This window comes from Sorex fumeus, unplaced genomic scaffold, assembly GCF_029834395.1.
Source record: "Sorex fumeus unplaced genomic scaffold, SorFum_2.1 ptg000033l, whole genome shotgun sequence".
Taxonomy (NCBI): domain Eukaryota; kingdom Metazoa; phylum Chordata; class Mammalia; order Eulipotyphla; family Soricidae; genus Sorex; species Sorex fumeus.
This window is the reverse complement of record NW_026606090.1, coordinates 23,046,206-23,067,637: the sequence shown is the minus strand read 5'-3', so window position 1 is coordinate 23,067,637 and position 21,432 is coordinate 23,046,206. Positions and strand designations below refer to the sequence as shown.

The 21,432-nt window shown below is 38.1% G+C and overlaps 1 protein-coding gene across 1 annotated transcript in view; it reads left to right on the top strand.

The window, feature by feature from the left end:
* KCNU1 (potassium calcium-activated channel subfamily U member 1) overlaps positions 1 to 21,432 on the top strand; it is a 198,897-nt gene that overhangs the window by 45,523 nt on the left and 131,942 nt on the right. Inside the window, exons 14-18 of the mRNA XM_056116667.1 lie at positions 9,134 to 9,286; positions 14,554 to 14,666; positions 15,026 to 15,094; positions 19,697 to 19,810; positions 19,949 to 20,049. Coding sequence (XP_055972642.1) covers positions 9,134 to 9,286; positions 14,554 to 14,666; positions 15,026 to 15,094; positions 19,697 to 19,810; positions 19,949 to 20,049 — 550 coding nt within the window. The remainder of the gene's footprint in view (positions 1 to 9,133; positions 9,287 to 14,553; positions 14,667 to 15,025; positions 15,095 to 19,696; positions 19,811 to 19,948; positions 20,050 to 21,432) is intronic.

The window sequence follows — 21,432 nt, the reverse complement described above, 5'->3', positions numbered from 1 at the left end:
TCTTGTAGAAGGTATGATCTTCTTTATAGAACTTCTCCAGCTCCATGTAGAACTTCTCAGTTTTTCTTTCACCATAACTGGATGTTGGTGCATAGACAACAAAGATAGAAACTGCCGGTAGTGAGCCACATCTATTCAAGTGTAATCATCCGATTCGGGTTGTTAGGCATTCGAATGAATCAATGCTCGTGGCTAAGTTTGTGTTGACAAGGATACCGACACCACCGACGCCTCTTTTATCACATGTTCCAAGGAACAGTTCTTCTCCAGTGTCGAAAACGGCATGATGTGATTGATGTCTTCTCGTTTCGGTCAGACCAATGATGTCGTATTTGATCTTTCGCGCTTGTACCATAAGGTCTTCAATGGATGCAGTAGATGCCAGCGTACGAGCATTAAAAGTACAGACAATCATTTTTGTTTTTCTTCGTTTTGGCAGCCTATTTCTGCCTTGGTATTTTATCAGCCTTTCCTTCCATATCCTTCTCGACTCTGCCATATTCAGGGTTAGGGGAATGAGATCCATTTGTTACTGGATTTGGCATATCAATTTGGTCTATTTGGCCATAATAGGAACATAAAGTAACAAAATAGGAGACTAACACCCAAGAATAGCCAGGAGATTTACTTCATGGCTTGAAGTCCAGCCGCACACTCTAGGGGAAAAGGAGCTCAGAAAGAGAAGGGAACACCAAATAAAGGGTGTTGGGAGGATCCTCCCAAGATGGGAGGTCTATGCTGAGAGTAGACTATAGACCAAACATGATTGCCACTCAGTGCCTCTTTTGCAAGCCACAGCACCCAAAAGGAGAGAGAGAACAAAGGGGAATGCCCTGCCACAGAGAGGCAGGGTGGGATGGGGGGGGCGGGGGTAGGGATACTGGGATCAGTGGTGGTGGAAAATGGGCATTGGTGGAGGGATGGGTATTCGATCATTGTATAACTGAAACCCAAGCACAAAAATTTGTAAGTTTACAACTGTACCTCATGGTGTTTCACTAATAAAAATTTTTAAAAATCATGATCATGATCATCCTGTTGTTTGTGATTGCCTCGAGCAGGCACCAGTAATGTCCCCTTCTTCCTAGTCCTGAGATTTTAAAAGAGCCATATTCAGTGCTCTTTCAGGACCAGGAGAATGACACCTTTTATTGTCACTGGTATTTGGCATATTGGGTACAACACGGGAAGTTTGCTATACTCTGCCATGCGGTCAGGATACTTTCGGTAGCCTGCAGGGTTCTCCAAAGTGAAAATAGATAAGATGTCATGTTGCCGCAAATGTGGCCACTCGCTTTCAGGAGCTGTGTTTTATAGTCTCCGGTCTTGGCCATTGATGGGAACCACCTGGCGCCAGCAGCAGCTGGTGGGGGTAACACCTACCTACTACTGGAAGATGAGGTATCTGGGTGAAGAAGGCCCAGTTCCAATCCCAGCAAGCTTCGAGATCTCAGCTCCAGGACTCACATGCCTTGTTCCTCTGCTGGTTCCTTCATGCATGAAGCTTGTCCAGACGTGTGAAGTGTGGTCTCGGCATGGCTGTGGCTGGTTCTGGAGGTCTTCGGCTGCCAGGGCTCTGCTCGGTGCAGGGAGCGAAACTCAACCCACCTCCCCTTCAAGGGTCCCTGCTGAGAACAGCCAGGCTAAGGGACAGGAGACTATTGAAAAGAATAATAAAATAAAATAAAATTTTGAAAAAAAAGGAGGTGTTCTCTTCGAGCAAGAACAGTTTTTAGAATGTACATCTTCATAAAAATATCCCAGCAATTTTTGTAAAATACTAATTAGCCATAATGAAAAACTGGCCACACTGGTTGCTCAAGAGAAAGTCCCCATACCTTTGCTATCAAGATTATATAAAGCCAATAGTTTGACAAGTATTACTAAAACATGAAAATAATTTTCTTAAAATAAGAAAATTAGCCTTTGCTCAATTTTCTTTAGTGTTTTAAAAATCAACCCTATATTTCACAAAGACAGAATGATTAATATCCTTGATATTCCCTAATATTTATTCATCTCTCTACTTTTTCCTGAGCTTTCCCTATCAAACATGCACCGATAACAGGATACAATAAGCTTAAATAACACATTATACCAGATGTGATAAATGAACATGTATAGACAATTTAATCAAAAGGACATTCTTGTCAAGTGCAAGTGGAATTCTTTCAGGAAAATTTATACGTTAGGCCATAAAGTAAGTCATAATAAGTGGAATAATACTAAAATCATATCACACAGCTTTTGAACCAATACTAACATGAAATTAAACATTACAAGAAGAAAATTGCCATATTTAAAAGTAAGTGGATATTAAGTCATGTGAAAAATCAGAAATATTCAATGTATCAAAGAATGCATAATAGGAAAAAAATTTAGTATACTGTGCAGAGAGATATGACTCAAATGTTTGGAGCAAATAGTAGGTACAACTTTAAACCATGCCACCATATGGCTCTCTAAGCACTGGTGGGTATAACTCAATGGTTCCCAGGCACCAGTAGGTAACCCTAGTGTAGTATCACTACACCTGGGCTATACCATAGTACCTACGCTACAGCACTCTGGCTGAATATCACCAGTAGTTGTGGCTAGGCTCTCTGTATTGTGCTTCAGAATTCTTGTACAAAGTGAAAAACACCATGAGACAAAGGAAAATGGAAATACAGAATACCAAAACTTTCGTTATGCACGAAGAAAGTTATTAGAGGTAAGTTTAAGAATGGAAAGATAGTCCGGGGGATTAGGCTTTTGCCTTGCATGCAGTCAACCCTGGCCCAACCTCCAGTGCTAAATAAATTGCAAGAGCTCATTAGCAATTTCAGTAAAATTGTATGATATAAGATCCATACATAAAAACACATTGCATTTCAATACATTAATTAAAAAATAACAGAAAAAGAACTTAAGTAAGCAATTTTATTTGCATGAAGCTATATTAAATAACTATGGATTAATTTAATCAAAGAGGTGAAAGATATGTTCAAAATTATAAACACGTATACAAGAAATTGGAGAATACATAGAGGAAAAGACAATCTATGTTTATGGATTGCAAGAGTTTATATTGATATTGTCAATATTATCAAAAGCAATCTGCAAATTCAGTGTGATCCCTATCAAAATTCTAATGATATTTTCACATAAATATAACAAATAATCTAATAACTTTTATAGATCTATAAGATCCAAAATGCCAAAAACAATCTTAAGGAAAAAAGAGGTTAAATGTAGCAGTCTTCTCTTGATTTCTATTATAAAATTATAGCAATTAAAACAACGGTATTGGCATAAAAAGATACAAAAATCTATGAAACCAAATAAAGATTACTGAAACAAATCCACATATTTATGTTCCACTTATGATAGTAAATTTATGATGGTAAGCCAAGAATACAGTGGCAAAATGACTGTCATTAATAAATTTTTTTGAAAAAAACTAAGTAACCACAAGTAAAAGAATGAAACTGGAGTATTCTCTTATACCATACACAAAATGTAACTTAAAATGTATTAAAAACTTGAATATAATACCTTAAATCACAAAGCCATTGGCAGAAAACAAAGACAGTAAGCATTTTGGTATAGGTCTTTCTATGAAATAGATATTTTAAATTTTTTATCAAAATCAATGACAACAGAAACTAGAGAGATAATGGTGTAGAAGGTGCTTGCTTTGCAGTGCACCAACCCAGGTTCAATCCGCGCCACCCTATATTGTATTCAGAGCCCTACCAGGAGTGATCCCTGAGTAGAACCAGGAGTAAGCCTGAGCACAGTTCTGTGTGGCCCTCAGAACAAAACAAAATTCATAACCTACAAAATCAATGACAAAGAAAAGAAAATTAAAAATATTTACTACACCAATCTGTAAGTTTCTACACTGTGAACAGCACATTCAAAAACTTGAACTTTCATTAACAAAATGAAAATGTACCCAACTGAATAACAAAAACATTTTACAATAAAATATCTGGTAGGGGTTAAAATTAAATTGCATAAAGAGATTTTATAACTCAATAGCTTGTATCACTTGTATTACTTATGTCACTTGTCATCCCGTTGATCTTCAATTTGCTCGATCAGGTGCCAGTAATGTCTCCATTTGTCCCTGTCACGTGCTAGTGTAGCCCAATGGCATCTGCTTGCTCCAGGAGGACGAAGAGCCTCAAACAGTTTGTTCAGGGTTTGAAAAAGAAGTCTGACCATCGTGTAGGTAGGTGGCCACGCGACCTTTCGACGTCCCGTGGAATTCAGTCGGTAACAACTCTAGTCCCGTGGTCATCTCTAAATCTTATTACGTGACCGGCCGATCTGATTTTCGACACCTAGGCAAACGAGACAGCATCCCTGATTCTTGATTGTCGATGGAGGTAGGAACTCTAGATTCCTTCTCTCACTTGAGTGAAGCGTCATACGTTAAGCATAGCTCTTTTGATGCCTCTTTGGGATACCCAAATAGCATTCTCATCCTGTTTTCATAGGGCCCAGGTCATTGAGGCATATGTTAGTGCAGGAAGAATGGTGGAGTCAAAAAGATGTTCCTGGAGCCGGAGTTTCTTCATCCTCTTAACAAATCTTTGAAGCTCTTGAAGGAGTTCCATGGAGCTCTCTTCCTCTTGAGCAATTCTGGGGCCAAGTCCTTCCCATGTTGAGTTCTCGACCCAGGTACACTTAACTGCTGCATTCAGAGATGTTTGTTCCTTTGAGAGCAAATGGAATTTCAGTGACTAGTTCTTTTTTCATGAACATTGTTTCAGTGAGATTCAGCCGTAGTCCGAACTTTCCACACTCACAGTCGAAGTTGGCAGCATTTGTGCTGCTTGGCTAATGTTTGGTGTTATTAAAACGATGTCATCAGTGAAGAGGAGGTAGTGTTGTTGCTGAACATCTATCGTCACTCCCATTTCTTCCATTCCAGTCATCGTATGATGTTCTTGAGGGTGACACTGGAGAATTTCAGTGAAATGGTATCACCCCGCTGAACCCTTCTCTTTATGTCCATGGTCACTTCCTTGTAGAGTGGTGAGAATTCGTAATACAGCTCTCAGAGTATCCTGATGTTTGAATGCCCCATTTGGCTAGGGCTTCGATGACCACTTCAGTCTCAACAGGATCAAAGGCCTTCTTTAAATTGTTGAATGTTAGACAGAGTGGCATCTTGAACTTTCACAAAACCTTAATGAGCTTGGTCACTGTGTGTATAAGACTGATCGTGCTGAATCTGTTTCAGAACCTGGCTTGCTCACATGGTTGTCCTTCATCTAGTGTTCTGCCTATTCCATTCAGGATGACTCGAATGAACAACTTATAGATGATGGACAACAGGCAGATCGGGTGATAGTTGCTGATGTAGTGGGTATCTCCCTTGTACAACAGAATGGTCCTGCTATTTTTCCATTCAGACAAAACCTTGCATTCAGACAGGTAACGTCTAAAGAGCCAAGCCAGTGTATTAATGAGTACTGGCGGCAGATTGTTCAGGTGTTCGGGTTTGACCTTATCTGGACCAGGTGCTGTATATGTCTTTACTGACAAAATGGCATATCGAATTTTGGAAGGGAGAATGTTGGGAACGACATATCTATCCTGTGGAATTTGGTGTGTGGGCAGGTGGATGTGGCTATAGGTAAAGGTAAAGGTAAAGGCCCTCCCGTTGATCGTCGATTTGCTCGAGCGGGCCCAGTAACGTCTCCATTGGAGACTTTGTTGTTACTGTGTTTGGCATATCGAATACTCTCGGTAGCTTGCCGGGCTCTCCGAGAGGGGCAGAGGAATCGAACTCAGGTCGGCTATGTTGGCCGCTTGTAAGGCTAACACCCTACCGCTGTGCTATAGAAGAGTAGAAATCGTGGATAATCTTCTCTGTTGCCCTTCTGGAAGATGTGATAGATCCATCAGGATGTCGCAGGGAAGTCATCTTATAGTTGGCCAAGGACATGAGGGTGCTGCAAATACTTTTCCCGGCTTCTGCCACATTGGCCAACACTGCTGCTCTTCTCTTTGAGGTCTTTATTGCTTCTCTCTACAGCTTTGTGAGTTCAGACATTAGCTTGTGATTGCCTGAGGCTCACACCAAACCACGTTGGCGAATGAGCTCAAGAGTTTCCAAAAACAGGCATCTTTTTGTGGCTTTCTCACTCTCAGCATTCCTTGAGCAGTGCTGGAGGTGCTGAACCAGTCAATCGTATTCCTCTTCGATGTTGTCAATGACGGCATCTTCTCAAGTTGCTGCAATAGTGCCAAAGAGCTTCCAGTTGGTGGTCATTCTGGGAGTTCACTTCTTAAACGTTGCAGCCCTCTTTCCCCACTCTGTGAAGTAGAATTTTGCACAAAGGAGATGGTGTTCCTATCCTGTTTGGATTTTGGGATAACAGCGACATTGGTCAGACAAAACCATTGATTGAATATGATGTGGTCAATTTCGTTGTGGAACTGTCAACTGGGAGACTCCCATGTCCAACTTTTAGATTCGGCCTTCTGGGACTGTGAGTTACCATGGATGATCTTGGTCGACATGATGAACTCAGACAGTCTCTCACCCTGTTGGTTCCATTCTAGGCCATGGGTCCCGATGTGGAGTTCCTTGGGCAACCTTCTCAGTCGTATCTTGACGTTAAAATCACCGGCAATGTTCTTGTAGAAGGTATGGTCTTCATTAAAGAACTTCTTCAGCTCCTTGTAGAACTTTTCAATTTCTTCTTCATAGTCATTGGATGTTGATGTGTAGAGGACGGAGAAAGAAACTGCGAGCAGTGAGCCACATATATTCAAGCGTAATCGTCCAATTCGGATTGTTAGGCATTCGAATGAATCAATGTTCGTGGCCAAGTTCCTGTTGACATGGACACTGACACCTCTATTGTCACATGCTCCAAGGAACAGTTCTTCTGCAGTGTAAAAAATGTTGTGTTGTGATCGATGCCTTCTCATCTACATCATACCAATGATGCCATACTTCCATCAGGTCCTCAATAGATGCTTCTGATGCCAGCATACGTGCTTTGAAAGTACAGTCATTTTAATCATTCTTTGTCTTGGCAGACTAGTTTGACCCTGAGATTTCATCAGCCTCTCCTTACTCATCCTTCTTAATGCTGCTGTATTGGGGACTCTTTCAGGATTAGGGGAATGAGGCCCATTGTTTTCACTGTTTTGGGCATATCAAATATACCGCAGGTAGCTTGCCAGGCTCTGCTGTGTTGGCGGGATTCTCTTCATAGCTTTCCGGGCCTTCCGAGAGGGATGGTGGCTTTTAGGGCGGCCTCTAATCGCTCTTACAGGTGCTCCCATGGTTCACACCATATTTGAACCCTATCTTGGTCCTCATTGTCTGTTCCATAATAAGTTATATATGACTTAAAAATTGAGAAGATGTCCCGCATAAACATTTTTTCAAAGACATATAAATGGCCAACAGAAAGGTAAATTAAAAGTTGCATCACAATAAATATAGGAGAAATGCAAATCAGAACCACAATGAGATACTAGCTTATACTTCTCTGCAGAATCACAGGACTCTGAACTCTAAGCAAAAAGACAAAAAATGTTTGTTAGTAAGAATGTGGAGAAAAGGTAATCTTTCATGCATTGTTAGTGGAATATAAATTAGTGCAGGCACTATGGAAAAGAGCATGAAGTTACTTTGAAATTAAAAATAAATACAATTACCATATAATGCAAGAATTTCACTTTTGGGATTTTATTTGAAGAACATAAAAATCTTTAAAACTTATCTGTGCCTCCGTATTCATTACAACATTACTTCCTATAGCCAGAACATAACCACTGTATTAGACATGAGCACCAGTAGATAGGTTATATAGGTTTGTAGGCATATAAAGAGAACGGGAGAGAAGAGATGCAGATATAACTGTACATTTACATACACATGCATATAAAATATATACAAACATACATGTTATCCTTGAAAAATAATTAAATTAAATTTTTTATTTATGACAGCATTGGTCATTCTGAGGGCATTATGTAAATGTGGTAAATCAGAGAAAGAAAAATGTAATATGAATTTACTTATATGTGGAATCCAACCAAAATCAAAATACAAGTGGAATTCATGGTGAAAATATTGGTGGTTATCTGAGGCATTCAGATTATGGGGTACATGGCTAGGTGGTCAAGATGTATAAATTCCCAGTTGAAAGTAGACTATGAACTGAATATGTTTGTCACTCAAAGCCTCTTTTGTAGACCACAACACTGAAAAGGAGAGAGAGAACACAAGGGATTGCCCTGCCACAGAGGCAGGGTGAGATGGGAGAGATGGGGGTGGGAGGGATATTATCCATGGTGGTGGAAAATGGGCACTGGTGGAGGGATGGGTATCTGATCATTGTATAATCGAAACACAAGCACAAAAAATTGTAAATCTACAACTGTACCTCATGGTGTTTCACTAAAAATTTAAAAAAATAAAATTAATTAATTAAATAAAAATAAATAAATTGGGAATTAATTAAAATCAAAAAAATTAAAAATGATAAAATTTAAATTTATTTTAATTTGAAAATTTAATTTAATTTAAATTTAAATTTAAAACGTATTTAGATTTTAAAATTTATTTAAATTAAAAATTTTTAATTAAATATGAACATTTATAAAAATTAGATTAACTAGGGTCACATTGTACAGCTGGTACAGCTAATAATCTGTCATATATCCATTAAATTGTTAAGTGCTTATATGTTAAAAATGCTTATTATGAGAGAAAAATTGCTATGATTGTATAATGGATGCTAACTAGACTAACTGTGGTGTATCACACTTTACACAATTATTGAATAAGCATGATGTGCATCTGAACTTAATGTAGTGCTCTACTAGTTATATTTTAGTAAACACAAAACTCAAAAACAAAACAACACAGAACTAGTAGATTTGGCATAAAATTAGAGATATAAACCAATAGAAATTTTCAGATCCAAATATTTTATCATTTAAATGGGGTCAGTTGACTAGTCTTCATTTTTAAATGCTGGATTCAATTGTAGCATCCATTTTTTTCTTATACACTAAATAAAATTAAATATGTTTATCCAGAAAGAGCTTTCTTGAGGTATATTTATTCTTAATATTTTGTCTACTTTTTACCATGCAACCCATGAAACAGAGTTTTCTGTCAAAGATTCCCACCTGGAACTGGAACAATGGTGACAATATCATCTGTTTTGCTGAACTAAAGCTTGGATTTATCGCCCAAGGTTGTTTGGTGCCAGGATTGTGCACTCTTTTGACATCCCTATTTATTAAGCAAAGTACAAAGGTAACGTAAACTAATATTGAACCTTGCTTTTATCCTTATGGTTTCACACGTTACGATCAGAAGGAGAGATAAAAAAGTAAGGAAAGTAAGAAAAGCCCCAATAATTGATCTTTAAGCTCTTGATGATAGAGAATTGAGAAGACTAGAGTGAGGTACCAAGTATTCTATTTACCTTCAAAAAGTTAATGATCTCATTCCTCCTTAGAAATGTTTATCTAAAAAAATTGAGACTGTAATTCTGCTTTCACCTGCCATTCATATTATGAATGCATATATATTAATAAATATGGAATTACTTTCATTTTTGAAAGTAGAAATATAAAGGTTATATTAGTGAAAAATTCATATAGACATATAGATAATGAAACAAAAAATAATTGACACATTAAATTATTATAGTTATCAAACTAAAATACTACCATCCTACTATTAGTAAAACCTGATTTCCTGTTACTTTAAGGAATATGATGTGCAATAATGATATTGATGGCCCCTATATTGAGTACATACTATTTCAATGTGTGATTTCACATATGTGAATTTCTATTCAGTAAATCAGACTATATCCCAAGTAATATATCAGTAAAGTTAATTTAACTCTAGAGTTAATAGAAGTAGAGTTAATAGAAATTACGGTAGAATTAATAGAAGTAGCTAGAATCATCTGTCCTATACTACAACCTCATCACTGTGCTTGGTGCCTCTGGAAGCTGAAAATCTACTCACATTCTCCTGCATTAGGTTCTTTGGTAACTTTACCTTAGACAAAAATAAGTGACTGAAAGGGGCTTTTGTGAAGAAATACTACTGCAACAAAGTACGGCTTTCTGAATGCCATTCCCATCAAAAGCTTGAGAAATATGTTTTAACCCTCAGTTGGGCTAAAGTTTCCCCCAGAGAGAGACCTTTGTCTCCATTTAATTTGCCTCCATTGACCTTTTCTTATACTTCGGTTTTGTTGAATAAATTCAACTTTTTAATATATTTTCCTCTTTCTCTGGTGTTACCTTTAATGGTTTTCTTTTAAATGCAAGGTTGATATAGCATGATCACAATAGTGAATGTTTATGGTATTGAAGTACAAAGTTATACTATTGCAGGACCACTGAAGTGCCAAAAACCCTCTTCACTGCCTTTGTATTGCCTCTGGCTCACCTCTTCATTGCCTTTATCCTGCTCCCAGTGCCTCACAGCTTAGTAATCTAACTTTAGTAAGACAAGACCACCCCGGATTTGTCTGTTTCATTTTGGGGGCCACATATGAATGTGGTCAGGGCTTAGCGTGGCTCTCTACTTATTGGTCCTACTTGGTGGGTCTTGGAGGCCATACGTGATATTGGAGATCAAACCCACATCAGCCTGGTACAAAGCTTAGCACCAATGTTATATTTCCCAGCGCCACACCCTGGTCTTTTAAAAGAAAAGTGACAGAAGTCTCACACCTCCCACTCCCACCCAAAAAATAATATCTGGCAAGTACAGTGCTGACTGAAGTACACAGTTTTCTTTCCAAATTACTTCTGTGAATCATATATTATGATCTGTGAATGCACAGATCATAATATAAAACCGTCAGAGGCTGGGGGAACAGGAGTCGAGACAGTGGACTTGCCTTGCACACAGCTAACCTGGGTTTGCTTCTTGGCACCATATAGGTCCCCTGTGACCTCCAGAAGTGATTGCTGAGTGCATAGCCAGGAGTAAAGCCCTAGTACCTCCTAGAGTAAAGCCCTAGTACCTCCTAGTGTGCCTTTGCCCAAAACTAAAAAAGAGAAGGAAAAGGAAATTGCCATCAGGCAGTAGGAAATGCATATAGTTGATATTATATACCTATAGCATATAGGTAAATACTTTACCCTTGTGGTCACTTAGGGTCCCTGTTTAGTATCCAGGAAATGACTAAGAAATTCTTTGTGCTGCATAATGGAAAACCACTGTATTGTTTGCTGCAATAATATTGATTCGCATCTTCATGGCTAGAGAAAATAAGTAGAACCAGAATTTTATACAAAAACTTTATTTCATGAATTAGGAAAGGAGACATGCAAAACCAACTATTATAATATTTTTTCTCTTTTATTTTTTAAATCCAAAGATGGTATCTCACTGAAGATGCTTATCTGCCTATATTCATTACAAATGACTTTTGGAAACAGAAAACTGATTTGTGGCTAGAACTTAAAAGAGGCAGGGTAGGGGAATAAAGTCTGAAATTCACTTTCAAGTTCTAAACTAGATATTCATATTATGATTTTTTAATTCTGTGCTCTTTGCTGAAGTTTCAGACCCTGTAATAAACTACTCAGTTTTAGTGATTCAGACTCCCCTGTTTGGCATCTCTTTTGTCTCTGATTAGGCATTTACTTTTGTCTATTTCCTCATCTATACAATTAGAGTTAATTTTCTAACATGATTTTTCCAATAGTTGAATATTTACATATTTGTATGTTTTCTGAGTACTAATATTAAAACCTTTCTGGCTGCTCCATTAGGCAGGGTAGGAATTTGTGTACTTGTTTTGATTTTGGTTTTCTGAAAACAGAAGAAGAGGAGTGTTTTTTATTGACCTTAAACTCCACAACCATGTTTCACGGTTTATATAAATTCTACAATTTAATCAGGGACTATTACCTTTAAGGGGCCTATGCATGTGCACTGTGGTAGAGGGAGGAGGTTGAAAACACTCTACAACACAAATACTAATGGAGATATTATACTAACAGAGATAGTTACCCAAAGACCTTATCCTCTAGTGCTCTATATGGCCTCTTTGATAGATAGGTTTAACTATTCATCTCACATTTCTCTAGGAACTTACTGTTATCTTATTTTTTTAAATTTTTATATTTATTTGTTTGTCGATTGCCTCGAGCAGGCCCCAGTCAAGTCTTCTTCATCCTAGCACTGAGATTTTTTAAAAAGTGCCATATTCAAGGCTCTTTCAGGGTTAGGAGGATCAGACCCATCATTGTTACTGGTATTTGGCATATTGGGTACGCCACAGGGAGTTTGCCAGACTCTGCCGTGTGGGCAGGTTAAATTTGGTAGCCTGCCAGGTTGTCCAAAGTAAGAATGAATTTATTTATTGAATCACTATGGGAAAATTTACTAAGCTTTCAGGTTTAAGTCTCGGTCATACAATGATCAAACACCTTTCCCTTCACCAGTAATCATTTTTCACCACCAAGAACCCCAGTATACCCCCCCTCCCACCCCTCAAATGCCTGTGAGGCAGATGATTTCTACTTAACTCTTCTCTACATTGATTAAATTCATTATTTCGACAAAAAATGCAACATTATTGTCTAGAACTTCCCCCCAAACAATCAGAATTGCTGAAAAGGCATTGTGAAATATTTTGTTTTCTATAGCTGGTTATGAGAATCATATAATGTCATGCGGCCACGGTTTTCGATTTCTGCAAAGAGCCAGATAATTACGAGATTGGTTTCTGTGTGTCTGGTGTTATGGCCGTGCCAGAGAGCCACTCGTCGGGGGTAACTCGTGACCTCAGTAGGGCATGAAGGACGTGCCGGTACTGCCCCCCTTCCCATGAGACTACAGTTGCCCCAACACCGTCGGCTCATACCTGGCTTTCCTATAAGCTCTGAGGTTGCAGCCACCTTGCTCCAGTGAGGAAAAAGGCAGAAGGGAGCAACACCCTTTCCCTCCTGGGGAGACATAGTTTAATGCATGGTCCATTCACTTTTCTTCTGCACGCTGCTGGGCTCTGGACTAAGTCCTTTTGCCTCTGGAGCCATAGCCTTGCCAGAGAGCGGCTTGTGGGGGGCAACTCCTGACCTCGGTAGGGCGTGAAGGATGAGCTGGTACCGCCCCCCTTCCCATGAGACTGCAGTTGCCCCATCATCACCGGCTCATACCTGGCTTTCCAATAAGCTCTGAGCCAGCGGCCACCTTGCATGCAGTCCAGATGCATTTCTGCCAAAAGCTGCTGGGTTTCAAGATTTATTTTCTGAGTCTCTGGTATCATGGCTATTAATCAGCTTGATCAGGAGCCAGAGAGGCCATTTGTAGGCAGCGACTTGGGGTCTTGTTGGGATGGGGAGAAAGAGTCGGCTCCCCGTGTGTCTCGTCACTGCAAGACCAAACCTGACTGTCCAGGGGCCTCTGGAGGATGGCGGTCACTCCGCTGACAGGAGGAACAGGCCAAGGCACAAAACCTATTCCCACCTGGAGTGGCCCAGCACCAGTAACCTACTGCAGGAACAGGACCCATTTCTGCCAAAAGCCTTTGGGTTCCGAGATTAGTTTCTGAGACTCTGGGATCATGACCATTAAGCAGTTTGATCAGGAACCAGAGAGGTCATGCCTCCAATTATATAGCTGAGCCGGAGGTGGTTTGTGGGTGTGTCTCCCACATATCTAACTTTTGGGCCATTCACTTTCTTGGTAAACTTTGCCCCAAGTTTTTGGGGTCTGGCCAAAGGCACAGCAACAATTTTGGGGTATCTGAAAGTCTGACATTGCCATCAGGCTGCTGATGCATTCACCTCACAGGTACAGACTGACCTGCTGGTGACACCATACCCCCACTTACTGTTATCTTTAAATTTTACACTCATTCCATTGGTTACAATGACTCTCTTAGCATACTACTAAGATCAGGACTGAAGTATAATTACTGTTTTTCCTTTGTGGCTTATTTCTTGTTAGTAGAAAGTTTCTACATTCATCAGACCAATATTAGACAGCTATATATACAGAGGAAAAACTTACATTTCGCGTAACACTTCTATATTATTAACTCAAAAATCAATGTACGTTTTTGACATTAAGAATATTATAATTTCCAGTGAGGTGTCTGAGTGTCACATGGAAAGAAATTAAATGCCACTTCATTCAAAATTCTTGGATAAAAACAGCTGATGTGTATCCTTGAAGGTCAATACTTTCTTTGACATTTCTCTAGTCAAAATCCAGGAGAAATCTCCTTCTATAACCAAAGCGCAACAGATCTGGGTTTACAGATTAGCAGATTAAACCTTTTGAATAACATCCTATTTTTTTTTGCTTTGTGGGTCACACTCTGCGATGCTCAGGGGTTACTCCTGGCTCTGCACTCAGGAATCACTCCTGGTAGTACTTGGGGGACCATATGGGATTCTGGGAATCTAACCTGGGTGGGAATCAAACCTGGGTTGGCTGCATGCAAGGCAAACACCCTACCCGCTGTGCTATTGCTCCAGCCCCCAATAACATCCTATTTTTAACACCAATATGCTTCATGTGGCATGTTTGCCTTCCAGGTAACTCTGAAACATCACTGGCAAAATTACTTCTTTAACGGCATGCATAACACGATCTTGACGCAACGTCTGTCTGATGATTTTGCCGGAATGAGTTTTCCTGAAGTTTGCCGGTAAGAAACTTCAGAAAAGAAGAGAAATATTTTCCAAATACTTCATGCTATGATGTTCTAATGTTCATAATGGGGTCACTTTAGGTTTATCAATTCATGATAAACTCTTAAGATATAAGAGTGTGTCATTTTTCTTCCGCCATGTAGGAGCTTGCCATGTATGTGGGACAGCTCCTTCTCTCTTTAATACACACAATATGAATCACATCAGGATGAACTCATTGGCTGGTAAAAAGCCCACCCCATTGGGGGACTCTACATCTGCTGAAGTGCTGGTGATTTCCAACTAGAACATTAGACACGCGACTGATTTCACGCCCTGATCTCTCTAATCTCACAATGACTTGGTTTCCTTTCAGGATCTGCTTTGTAAAGATGCACATAGTTCTGATAGCCATCGAACACAAATCCCTCTTTTATGGACCCAGGTATCAATAAGACTTTTTTTTGTTTTAGTGGAGTGGGGGAGAAAATCTTTATAATACAGACTTTTTAAAAGTGAGAGGGAGGAGAAAATTTTTATAATAACAATTTTTCAAAAATATAGTAATAGACAAACAATTTTCTATTTGCTGGTACTCTGCGTTTAGTCCTGTCCCTGTCTCTAATTATTTAGGTTAGACTCCTAATGGTAATATCTGCCTGGTTACTCTGGTTGTTGATCAGGCATTATTCCTTTGTGTTTATGTCTCTGTTCTAATTTTCTTTCAGGAGCATTAGAGGGGAAAAAAAGCATATTCTCACCTTTTTTTTCCTTAAAATATATTACTTTACCTGAAAAATTTTTATCATGAATATTTGTGGTAAGAAGTTTCAAGAAAACTAGTTTAAAAACAAATTTGTTAAATGAAAATTTGACCAAATTCTTGGCAAGAACATCTACTGGTAGGATGTGTGTGTGTGTGTGTGTGTGTGTGTGTGTGTGTGTGTGTGTGTGAACTCATGTTGGATAAGTTGAAAAGAATGATAAAGGTATTGATAAACTTTTTAAAAATCCAAGACAAAGAAGAACTGAAATATAGGGAAAAAAAAACTCTTAAGAATAATACAAAAGAGGGACCGCAGTGATAGTATAGTGAATAAGACACTTGTCTTGTACCTGGCTGACATAGGTTCAGTCCCCAGCATCCTATATAATATTGAACATGTTAGGAGTGATTTCTGAGTGCAGATCCAATAATACTTGAAGATAGATGGGAGTGTCCCCCAAACCAAAAAAAAAAAATCAACGATAACATTAAAGATTATCTTAAATAAAATAGGGAGCAAATAATAATGTTTGTTCAATTGTGCTGACAGATGTATGATTTTGGTTAAAATATAATTAAATTTAAGTCAACAGACTAGATTCTAATCCTCATTATGATTTTCTGTGAAGACATATTCATTATAAAATGAGGGTCAATTTAACTAAATCCTAAGACCCCCCCTTCCAACTCTAAAATTTAAATTTCAAGGAATCTTAGAACTATACATAAAGGTTCAAATTCAATAATAATTGTATCATATGTACTGTAAATAATGCATTTTTGTGAGAAAAAGGAAAGTAAGTAGAAAGGATATGGAAGATGTCAAGGCAAAAGAAAAATCAATGGAGTCTTTTATAAAGCACATCATTATGGAGAACACAATGAATACTATCATCCAACTTGTGGCATTTTATTTAACAATTCTGAAATATCTCAGAATCCAAATCTCTACACAAATTTATATTCTGTTAGAAACGTTTTGTGATTATCAATAAGGGGGAGTCTAGGGCAATTTGCAGTTCATACTGGCCTAAAACATCATCAAGATTTAATATCTTTGGCCTTCAATAATCTAGTCCATATTTCAGAAATATTTACAAACTTTAAAGGACACATGGACTAAAAAAGTCTCACATTTGGCTTTCTAAAATCAAAATCTTCAAGTGAGACTTGAGAAATTTTCTAAGGCATATTGACATAGCCAGTTAACTCATTAGCATTTTTGAAATAACTAAATCAAATGCTCTCAAAATCCATTATAACTTGAACATCTTAGATTTTTGTAAATTCTAATAGGAGAATTATTGTGGTATTATAGACCAGAAATGTTTTTTTTTTTTGCTAAAGCAGCCAATTTCCACATGTGTTCAATAAGGTATTGCTTATTACCTAGCACCTGCATACACATGAAAGTGAGCATGCACGCATGCACTCACACACACACACACACACATACACACATATTGTGAAAGAGGATCTTGTTTCTTCACCAAAAGTCAGAAATATTAAAGCATTTATCCAATTTTGCAGACACTGATGATAGTAATATCTTACGGTATAATTTATGAGCAACTTGCTGTAAGTTCTTTACTTACACTAACTCTTAAATTCTTACAACTATGCTTATATGTGGATATAATTGCTAGTCCTATTTCACAAAGGAAGAAAATTGAGCCTCTGAAAATTTAAACAATTGTTCCCAGGTTGTATACTACTCTTGAGTGGCAGAACCCATATCTGAACTCAGCCTGCTCTGGAGTCTGTTCTTTTGATTAGGAGATTGTGTTGAATCCACCACAAACGCTATTGGTAGAAGAAAAATTGGGAAACACAAGGGCTGGACTTTACATAAGTATATTGAAAAATTGAGTGAATATCTACCTTTTCTCACCTTCTGATTTATACACTTGAATAAACTATAAAGTCTGCAAAACACCTAGAAAAAATAAGAATGTATCTTAGGTAATAACTTGTGGTATGCTAAGAGGTAAAGCTGAATTTGACCCCAGTCAGATAACGTTGAACTTACTGATTTGATAAGCATTCCCTAACAAAGCAGCTAGCCCTCCTTTATGAGGGAAAGTCCAAGTAATAATGACATTTTGGAATACATCTTCATACAAAGCTCACCTCTCATTTCATGGAAACCACTGATATTATCATTTCAGCATGTGTAGAACTAAATATATTAAATTAATATGAGTACCATTCCTTAAAACACAAAATATATAGGGGCTGGGGAGAGAAGTTAGTATAGTGTGGTTAGGACACATCTTACCATTCACCTAACTCCAGTTTGATTCTCAGCACCACAGTTGGGCCCTTGCATTGAACCTCTGGCCTGGTTTGCTTGGAGCTCCCTTTAGGGTACCTGGACCTCCTGAGCAGTAACCGGGAGGCACACTTTATCCTCTCCAATATCCCCCCCCCCCCCGCAAAATAAACCAAGAATAATAGAATACATGAAAATATTCCTGAATACATGAAATCTTTCTGCTGTGCATATGATAAAAGAGTCTTTGTTGTGTATGCCCTTTTATTTTTGTAAGATTTAACACTTGCAAGTTACTTTGGCATGCTTCAGCAACAGAATTAGTTTTACCCAAATAATATGACCTCTTTTCAATGAACATATTAGATGAGTTTTAAAAGAGTATAGGGAATATTGCCTGCCATGAGGCAGGGAGAGGTGGGAAAGGTGGCGGGGTATACCGGAGATGTTGGTGATGGTCATGTGCACTGGTGGAGGGATGGGTATTTGATCATTATGCGATTTTAACTCAAAAAAGCTTGTAACTATCCCACGGTGATTCCATAAAATAAAATTGTTTTTTTTTTAAAAGAGGAAAGGTAGACCAGAGAAATAGTACTGTGGTTAAAGCACTTTTGTATGACACTAATATGAGTTTGGTCTCCAAAACCTCATATTGCCACTTGAGCAACACTGGGAATGATCCATGAGCACACGGTCAAGAGTTGGTGTTGAGCACCACTGGAAGTGACTCAAAAGGACAAAAATGAACAAATAAAAGAAAAAGGAGTCTTGGCACCATGCATTGCAGGATTACAAACCCTCACTGTATGGTTGGTTTGCATTAAAGGGAATCAAACTCTCAGATTCTGAGAAATGACAGAAACTCAAATAATTGGATTGGAGTGTTACAGCAAGAAAGATCATAACTGAGATATCTCAGGTGATACTTTTGTTTTTTATTTAATTAAAGAACCATGATTTACAAAGCTACTGACAGTTGGATTTCAAGCATCCAGCACGTCGACAACGGTCTAAACATCCCTGCCTTCTTTCCACCAAAGTTCCCATATCACCTCCCAACACTTGCACCCTTGACAGGAACGTTTCAAAGATTTCAGTTATAATTCAGATATCATATTTTCATTGTTATTGTGTCTATGATTGCGACCTATAGATATATCACTCTCCACATCACCTGTGTAAACAAGGATTATTCCCACATTACTTCTCTTTCTGATCTACTTTCTTCTCCTCTTGATTTATTTCCTTCCTTGTCTCCCTCCCTCCACTCTAGGTTAGTGGCTGAGTTAAACAACTATCAGTTCCCGTTATTTCATTGCATTTCCTCATCCAGTTATTCCATATATCACAGATAAATAAGATCATCCTGTGTTTGTCCTTCTTCTGGCTTATTTCATTCAACATGATATCTTCCAAATGATATTTTAAAGTGGTGATGATAAAAATAGAAAATCAAAAAGTTCACATAATATAGAGGTAGGAATTCTTGCTCTGAAAATATCTTGCAATCTAAATTCAAAAGAAATGAAGTCAAAATATATGAGTTCAAGATTTGCTTGGAGAATAAAAGAAACTTGATAACTACCGTTAACTGAACTTGTTGACTGAATGTTAAGGGAAAATGGTCTAAGGATAACCACCTGTATGACTATAAAGGAACATCTTGTATGGCCTTGACTTCTTTGGCATTGGCAGCTGCAATTAACACATGTTCAAGCATCTGGGATGGTTTGGCCCCCTGAGATTCAGGACACAATTTAAAATCTCACCTCACTTACAACTATGAATGCAGCCCAGCAGTCATGCTGTCATTTGGCTACACTCAGTAACATCTATCAAACAATTAAGTACCTACACTTCACACTTTCTACGGAGTTTGGCAGAGAAAAGAAATTGAATCCTATGAATCTAAAACTTATACTCATATGTAATATGTAATACGTAATGATAGAACAAAATACCAAATATTGCCTTTCATCCAACAATCTGAGAAATCAGAGGGAAAGTTACTGTAATTTTTTTGTTTCTAGTCGCCTGATGTTAAATCCACCTGCACAAGTTAAGCTGCGTAAGAACACATTAGGATTCTTTATTGCTGAATCTGCAAGGGAAGTGAGAAGGTAATATTTCCTATTTATCGATTAGGTGGTGGGTGGGATCAAATGCCCTAATGCAGATACGATGTAATGGCAGGTAGACTGTGGCTGCACCATTCCACCTTATTGTGAAGTCATTCTTGATTTGTTTTCGTTGTCTAGAGCCTATTTGTATTGTACCAACTGTCACAAAGATGTGTTTACTCCAGATATGATTGATAAATGTAACTGCAAAGTCAGAAGCCAAAGACTAGTTTTTTCAGGTAATTGCACTTTATAACTGTATTCAGCATAACTTCTAGGGCTTGGCAAAAGCAAGAGGAGAGCTTTCGTCTTTTAAAAATCAATGACATTTGAACTTTACCAATAAGTTGGTAGAGGACGCAGTTATTTCCCCTCTGGGAATAGAAGACATGAGAATCAGTATATTTGACCTGAAATTTGACCTGGGATTGACCTTACCAACTATCTGTATCAATGTCTTACAAGTCAGGAAAATGAGTTTCAAAGAGATTCTGGGCCAGGAAAATATCTCAAGTGGTAGAGCACATTTCTAGCATGTGTGAAACCTTAAAAAGAATCCCTGGTACCACATACCCAATATTGCCCCCGTGAACCCTGGTAGCCTCTGAGCACCACCTGGAAGATTCTTGCAATGTCTCATCATCATCTTTTTCGTTGTTGGGGGCTATATCCATTGTGTTCAGAGCTTACTTTTATCTCTGTATTCAGCAATCCTTCTAATTGTTATGTTTTATTTTCATTTTGCTGATCACTAAACATGGCTTGTATTTTGCTGTTTCTTTGCAAGTATTGCAGTAGAAACAACGGCAATTGTTGGTGTCACTGGAAACTATGTTTGTAGATGACATACCAATTCTGGGCATCAAAGATTGTTATAATCACTTGTTTGGCACACTGATTAGTGCCTTGGTGGGGCTAATGTATTTAAACCTCTTTCTCTTGCAATATGTCTCTTTTCATGTTGTTTTCGGAAGGTACAATTTGAGGATAGGTATCTCCTAAAGAGCTCTTTGTCTTTTCCCTGACTTCTTTGTAAATTCTCTCTCTGTTGGCATCTTGCCCAATTTATAGGCCATCCCAACTGGCTTTTATATTTTAGAATATTCTGACACAACACAAAGTTTCACAGTATTATCCAATTAAATCTGGGGCCCCATTTGAAGGAAAGGTTTTTGAGACCATTCTTTGAGGTTTGATATGACTCTCAAATTAGCTGTCTCATTTCCTGCTAACTTTGACTCCTTTGATTCTCTCACATTTTATTTTAACTTTTTACCACTAAAGCCACCACTATTTTGCAAATACACCTTGAAATTTGGACATTAACATTCCGAACACACTGCTCCAGGTCAAAGCCAATTCGTTTGGGAAGAATTTTAGGGCATTCAGTTATCCTGTCTGCCTCTCTAGGGCTAAATCTGAGTCACAACCTCAGAGTTGAGGATTGTAGTCTACTTAAAGCAACATGCCTGATTTTTTTTACCCTTATAATTAGAAAATTTTTTAATCATTGAGAATCACAGAATTACAAAGGTATTCATTACTAAATTCCAAGCATACAATGTTCCAACATCTTCACTAGTGTACCTGTGTTCGTTATCCAGACATCTGTTCTTGAGAAC